This window comes from Peromyscus leucopus, chromosome 16_21, assembly GCF_004664715.2.
Source record: "Peromyscus leucopus breed LL Stock chromosome 16_21, UCI_PerLeu_2.1, whole genome shotgun sequence".
NCBI classification, from domain to species: Eukaryota; Metazoa; Chordata; class Mammalia; order Rodentia; family Cricetidae; genus Peromyscus; species Peromyscus leucopus.
The window spans coordinates 8,713,748-8,720,862 of NC_051084.1; the positions used below are offsets into that span (position 1 = coordinate 8,713,748).

At 50.0% G+C, this 7,115-nt stretch overlaps 1 protein-coding gene across 1 annotated transcript; it reads right to left on the bottom strand.

Annotated features, from left to right (window-relative positions):
- Positions 1–249: 249 nt before the first annotated feature.
- Positions 250–6,624, bottom strand: LOC114705843 (H-2 class II histocompatibility antigen, A beta chain). Its single transcript, XM_028887956.2, has 6 exons — positions 6,460–6,624; positions 4,537–4,806; positions 2,245–2,526; positions 1,588–1,698; positions 1,150–1,173; positions 250–583 (listed from the first exon to the last, which is right to left on the bottom strand). The coding sequence occupies exons 1-6, from the start codon at positions 6,548–6,550 to the stop codon at positions 570–572; spliced, it is 792 nt and encodes a 263-aa protein (XP_028743789.2). The 5' UTR covers positions 6,551–6,624; the 3' UTR covers positions 250–569.
- Between the last annotated feature and the right edge of the window lie 491 nt (positions 6,625–7,115).

Consider the following 7,115-nt stretch of genomic DNA (forward strand, 5'->3'; position numbering starts at 1 on the left):
GCATTGCACTGTCCTCACCAACCTGGAAGAGGCTGGCATGGTGTGAGAACAGGACACCGAACAACAAAAATCTGAACCATGAAGATGTGACAGCTGGTGTTGTCTCCTCAGCCCACCTTAGCATGGAGTCCAGGATGCTTCCAATCACCTTTGTAGTATAATTCACTACTTCTAGCCACAGTTTGGCTGGGTCACCTTGCCCCACACTGTTTCCACCCAGCCCTGTCAGTTAAGGAGGTTCAGGATACATGTAATTCAGAATATGTTTAATTATGAAAAAGAGAAGAATGTTTTCAGCACATCTCTTCAGGAGCCAGTGTGGGACAGTGGAAACAGAAGGCCTGGGGGTCTGAGTAGATCATGCTGTAGTACACAGACAGTCTCTGGAATCAGTCCAGGAGCCAAAGACAGAGCCTTGGAGAGTTGGGGATCATTGAGCTGGTGGGCACACTGGCACCATGCTGGACTCTGAACCAGAGAAGGACAGACAGGCTGGCACAGATGGGAATTTGGGAGCAGGGAGAGGCTTTACAGTGTGACAGCCAACTCTGCCACAACACTCTCCTGAATCACTGGAGGAGCCCTGTGGAAGAGAGAGGGAGGGGTGGTCACACAAGGTTACCATGGAGACGCCTGACTCTCCTCCTGGATCCTAGAGTTAGACAAAGAAAGCTGGTGTTCAGGCCACGCCACCTTCCCCATCACCTGTGCAGATCTGAAAGTAGCTAAGGGAGGCCAGAGCTGCACAGAACACAAATGTGTGGGAGGTGGAGGAGAAGCCAACACTCGCCCCCACCCCCAGGGAATATGAAGGATCCGTCTCCTCTGCAGGACTGTCAGCCTCTTCCTGTCACTGTCAATGTCCATGGCCATGGTCTCCAGTGAGGAGCTCAGAGCAGGCAACATCTTGGTGTCTAAACTCAAGACTTGGCTCAGGCTCAGCTCAAGACGCCACTCAAGTGATGTGGCAAATTCCTGCTCAGGAACAACCTCTGAAGCTTCCTAAAGGCTGTGAACCAGGACTGTGTTAATTATACCTGTCTCGTGCCCTTCCCTCACATCCACACACCTGCATACACACACACACACACACACACACACACACACACACACACACACACACACACCAGAGAATAAATGAAATATTACCTGCTGGAGGAGGTCCTTGAGGTCCTACAAAAGGAAGTCACAGAGAAAGATCTTGTTATAAAAACAGGGATCTCTCATGCAGCCCAAGGGGGCAACAGGACATGAGCCTTAGCTGAAGTTGCTCTCTCATCACGTGTTCACTAAGACCCTGAGCATCACCCCACTAAAAAAAAATGGATGAAACTGACACCAGAATGAGGGAAAGCAAGGCCTGTGCTCTCTGTGAGAGGAAAGGAGCCAGTGAGAGTGGACAGTGGGGGAAATCCCAGAATGGGCTCCACCATGGCTCTGTGGCACAGCCACACCACCAGCAAAGTCAGATTCCCATGTCCCTCCTGGGGTCTCCCATGCCCCCCCCGGGGTCTCCCATGTCCCCCCCCAGCCCAGCTCCCTCCCTCAGCACAGTCCACCCCCCTCAGTTTCCCCAGAGCTCCTCACCTTTCTGACTCCTGTGACGGACGAAAAAGCCCAGCCCCAGGAAGATCAGCCCCAGCACGAGGCCCCCGACGCCGCTCAGCATCTTGTTCTGGGCAGACTCGGACTGCACCCCTGGGGAGCAGAGCCTGAGTGTCAGCCTTGTCCCCACACATCACAACAGCCCTGACTGAGAGCCTGAAGCCCAGTCCATGTTGTAAGAAGTGAAGGAGCTGGGAGGACCCGGTTCTCTGCTCTGACCTTACCCAGGGCAAGGAAGGGCCAGGGGATCTGAACACAGTGATGAAGGGCATGGATAAGGGTGGCCAGATAAGAGATGTAGAACACAGCTGTGAGAGGGAGGGGCTAAGTGGATGTTTGCACCTCACACTTATCTATAATCTTGGGCCAAAATATCCAGGCACTAGCTTTCACTGTCAACTCATCTGGATATTAGGGACTAGATTCTAGTGTATGTAGTGATCTCCCAGAACTACTGTCTGGAAAGACAATTAAGTCAAGGTTCTCCTGATGTCCTTACTGTGAGGCAAGAGATACTTTTCAGTTAAGTAGTGGAATCGGACTGCACAGGACAAGTGATGGGGTGGGTGGCACTGGATGGGGTAATAATTAAATCCCATTGGTGTGGGGACCATAGTGAGAGAAAAAAGTTTCCCTTACGCCACTCCATGGTGACAGGGTTCTTCAGGCTGGGGTGCTCCACGTGGCAGGTGTAGACGTCCCCCCGCTGAGGGGTCATCTCCAGCATGACCAGGATCTGGAAGGTCCAGTCCCCGTTCTTAATAAGCTGTGTGGACACGACCCCCACCGTCTCCTCCTGGCCGTTCCGGAACCAGCGCACTCTGATCTGGGCTGGGTAGAAATCTGTCACCGAGCAGACCAGCATGTTGTGGTGGTTGAGGGTCTCCCTCCTGGACAGGGAGACGGCCACCTTGGGCTGCTCTAGGGGACAGATGAGAAAAGACAGTGAGATGTGGGCCTTGTGGACAGGGAGTGAGGGGGAGGGCACATGGACAGGGAGAGGGTTAGTGAGATGTCCCCATGGGGAAGAGGCCGGTAGAAATACCTGAGCTCTAATACTAAATGAAGATCCACTCCACAAATGTAAACTTAATGGTCACTAGGAAAATAAGAATCAGTGGTTCTTATATAATACGAAATGTTAAGTAAGACAAAAGAAAACAATTATAAAAAAATTTCAAGTTTACTATTTTTGAAGAAAAAGTGCAAAAATAACTCCAGCACATCATTTCCCTCATCTCCTCAGAGTATCATGCACATTCAGATAGATGTCCATTGACTTTATACATCGTGCCCACTGTCTCGGAAGCCTTCTGACTGTGTGCTCTTTTTTTTTAATTTTATTTTTTATGCAATTATTTTTATTTATTTATTTTTTAAATTACACTCATGATATTCATTAATTACACTCATGATATTAATCACATTTGTGGTATTCATAGATTACATTCACAGTATTCATTCAAATATATATATATATATATATATATATATTTTTAAAATTTTAAATGCTGAATGTCGTTTATTGAAGGAGGGAAGAGGTCTTAAGTATAGGCTTACAGCACAATGGGAGAACCCCGGAGGGCAGAAGTTTGCTACTGATGTTTTACAATCTTGCATCTAAGCTGTTAATGCCCATTATGCAGGATACACAGACAAGGAACTTCCCTTAATCATCCAGGAGGGTGGAACCTGGCAGGGAATTAGCATAGGGAGGATATCAAGGTCAAGGTCTGCAAGCGAGGCAGCGGTTACCCAAAACGGGGGCCAGGGCCCTACAGGTCCCCCTTTTATTAAAAAATGAGCTTCTGACTTGGGTTTGACTGTGTGCTCTTACCCCTTAGAGTGAAAACAGCGTACAGACGTAATGTGTTAATTACCATTGCATCACTGCATTCTCTTGCTGTGAGGAATTAACTGTCCACGGGACAGAACAGTGGACTGTTTCAGTTGAATAGCAAGGTTGCCCAGAAAGCCATAGCAACCTTTTGAGTTAATTGTTCATACAGTTGTGATGTACCGTATTAAATTTGAACACAACAGCTAACATGACCCTTTAATTGGCATCATGTCTAAGAGGATCTCGGAGAGTCAGAGTTGGAAGTGGAAATGAGCCAAGGAAGGCGATGTCTACAGGATTCAGTTTGAGTGAAAGCTTCAGAGGGCGGTGCCAGTACTGTCCCCTGAGAGGGGTTATATATACTCTAGGATGCAACTGGGTCCCATGAAATGGAGCCAGGCTCCCTTAAAGAAACTGCTGGTTCTAGGGTGGAGTAGGTAACATACAGCCACCTCCCCTCAGGAAAGGAAGCCTGGGGGCTGGAGAGAGCTGGTGGGTAGGGCCCTTTGCTGCTCTGCAGAGGACCTAGGTTCAGTTCCCAGCACCGTTTCTAACTCCAGCTGCAGGGCTCCGGTGACTCTTCTGTTGTTTTTAGTATTTTCCCTCAAATTTTGTATCACAAACTTTTAGTATGATCCGAGTCAACACAATGTACCCCCGAGGGCAGAGAACAAACATAACGCTAGCAATGGATTCTGGTTAGTACCAGGCAGCAAACAGCCAACACAAAGACAGCCTCGGCCTCAAAGAGACAATCAGAGAAACAGAATGGCGGGGAATAATTACTCAGCGCCAAAAGTTAAAACATATCGTTACAGGATCATGGCCTCTCCCCAGTTTAGCTTCCCTGAGTCCTGGCTGCGGAGCTCTGGGTCAGAGGGGAGCATGGGCCGCACAGGGCAAAGGGCAAAAGGGCAAAGGGCAAAGGTGAGGAAGGAGGGAGACTCCATGGAGCTGCTGTGTGTGTGGTGCAGGACGGACAGGGAGGCTGTGGCAGCTCCTCACGCTGGGAACCCTGGCTGCAGGGTCCCCTCCCTCGGGACCCGCCCCGCCACACGGCCGCTGCCTCCCGGGGACCGCCCCGCGCTCACCGAGCCGCCGCAGGGAGGTGTGGAGCATCACCTCGTAGTTGTTTCTGCACACCGTCTCTATCTCGGCCCGCGTCCGCTCCAGGATCTCCTTCCGGCTGTTGAAGTACTCTGCTTGCGGACGCCCCAGCTCGGTCACCGCGATGTACTCGCTCACGTCGCTGTCGAAGCGCACTAACTCCTCCTGGTTGTAGATGTATCTGGTCACATACCGCATGTGCTGCGTCCCGTTGGTGTAGTAGCAGTGGCTCACGAGCTGGAGCACGAAATCCCCTGCGGATGGACGGACGGACGGACGCGGTCAGCCTGGGGCGGCGCCGGGCAGCGGAGACCCCGGAGCCCCGCCTGACCCCGCGCCGGAGCTTCAGGAGGGGACGACGCGGTCCCGGGACCTCAGAGCCTCGGGACGGGCAGTCGGGAGGGCACCCGCCTGACTTAGAGGGGTCGGGACTCTCCCCGTGGATCCGGCCTCCACCGGGCTCAGTGGCACCTCGGAGAGGTTTCCGTCCTCAAAAAAAAAAAAAAAAAAAAAGAGTGCGAGGGAGGGAGTGTAGAGACCGACTCGTCCTGAAAAGAATATTCCCAGGAAGCGCAAACTGTACTTGGTGCGTTTTTTAAAAAAAGTTTTTTCTTTGGATTTTCCGAGACAGGGTTTCTCTTGTGTAGCTTTGTGCCTTTCCTGGAACTCACTTGGTAGACCAGGCTGGCCTTGAACTCACAGAGATCCGCCTGGCTCTGCCTCCTGAGTGCTGGGATTAAAGGCGTGCGCCACCACCGCCCGGTTTAAAAAAAATTTTTTTAAAGCGAGCATTCAAAGTTGGGTGAGTAGAAAGGGGGGTTGGTCTGGGTGGAGTTGGAAGACGGGGTAATATGATAAAAATACATTGTACGAAATTCTCAACGAACTAATAAAACAGTTAATAAACAACAGTTAATAAATATAAATACATAAAAACTAATAAAACTAAAATAAAATATTCGGCTGCTTCTGCTACCTCAATCCAACCACGTGGGATTTTATTCTGAGTGCAAACGGCCCTGCCCTCCCGATCCTAGTGGGCATTTATTTGCACGGGGGTGGGGTGGGGGTTGAGGGGTGGGGGGGGGGGACGGACACCGGAGGACGCGGGGAGATCTATGTAAAGTACTCCCCTGTCTCTGATTTGAGGGGTCTCTCGGTATGTGTCACATATTTCCCTTCTATGCCTAATTTCTTCTTGGAAATTAGATTTACCAATCCAAGTGCCTGAGTCCTCAAGATTCCATTTGATGAAGAACCTAAGACTCCTGTCTGCCGGCTTCTCTCGCGGTTAGATGAGAGTCTGCCTTCCTTAAGCCTCCACTCACTCCACATCAGGAATTTTCCTCAAATACCAGGACTACAAGACCATCACTGACCCGTGTTTCCCCATCTCAGGATCCAGCACTTCCTCCAGACAAAGAGCAGGGCGGGGCTGGGGGTGGGGGGGGGGGCTGGTTGTGTGTGTGTTCTATGGCAAACTCTGCTGTTTCCTCAAACGTTACCCTGTGCTCCCTTTGTCCTGCCCTTGATATTAGATTTAAACTCTGTTTCCTCCTACTTTAATACGCCAGTCTTGGCCTGTGCAATAGGTACGATCCTAACTCCAATATTATAATATAGAAATGAGAATGTGGCTTTGCCCACTCTTCAGAAAAAGGAAATCTATGATAAAAGACTCTGTGAGTTCGAGGCCAGCCTGGGCTACCAAGTGAGCTCCAGGAAAAGCGCAAAGCTACACAGAGAAACCCTGTCTCGAAAAACCACAAAAAAAAAAAAAAAAAAAAAAAAAAGACTCCTCTAAAATCGGGATTCAATCATTCAATCATGCTCCCCCCACATCCCAGGGTACTTCAGAGCCAGTCCCCCCAGAGTGCTGGCTCTGGAGAGCCCTGCCCGACACTTACTTGGGGAGTCTCTGCCTTCGGCCCCCGGGCTGCTCAGCACCGTCAGCACCACAGTTATTGCAAAGAGGAGGCTGGGGACCTGTAGAGCCATCTCGAAGGAAAAGGTGATGGCAGTCACCAGGACCTGCTGTGCCCCTTCAGAGAGCAAAAATCTGTAGATGCCTCTGAGTACTGGGGTAGGTCCCAGGAGAGGAGCCAATCAGCACAGGAGCTGAAGCGTGTCATCTGTCTCTGGGCAGACATTTGTTTACAAAGGCTCTCTATGCTGTGCCTGGTCTGAATCTTCATGGAGCCCCACTGGGTTAACCTTTCGAGGTGACAGCTCCTCTCATTTACAGGGTAAGCCTGTCCAAACTGCAGACTCACTATGTTTGGGGTTTAAAGAGCCAAAATAGAAAAGCGAGTTAAGTCTAGACAACTTTAGATAGTTATTTAAAAACTAATATTCTTATACTTGGGTGGTTTAGTAGGGAAATTAAATAGGAACCATGTATCAGAGGACAGAGATCATCCTTTGTTATGTCTGACACTCTGAGGAGCCTCAGGTGAGAAGCAGAGTTCTTGGGGAGTCAACAAGTCACTGAACCTCTTTCTAATCTCGGACTTCTTGTCAAATGTAAACCATGCTCTGTGCACTGTACACCTAGATCTTCATA

Excerpts from the sequence above, each read along its gene's own strand:
- LOC114705843 (XM_028887956.2), bottom strand. The coding sequence starts at position 6,550 with ATGGCTCTACAGGTCCCCAGCCTCCTCTTTGCAATAACTGTGGTGCTG. Across the intron at positions 4,807-6,459 it reads CGAAGGCAGAGACTCCCCAA|GGGATTTCGTGCTCCAGCTC; the intron begins GTAAGTGTCGGG and ends GTCCATCCGCAG. Across the intron at positions 2,527-4,536 it reads CACCTCCCTGCGGCGGCTCG|AGCAGCCCAAGGTGGCCGTC; the intron begins GTGAGCGCGGGG and ends TCTGTCCCCTAG.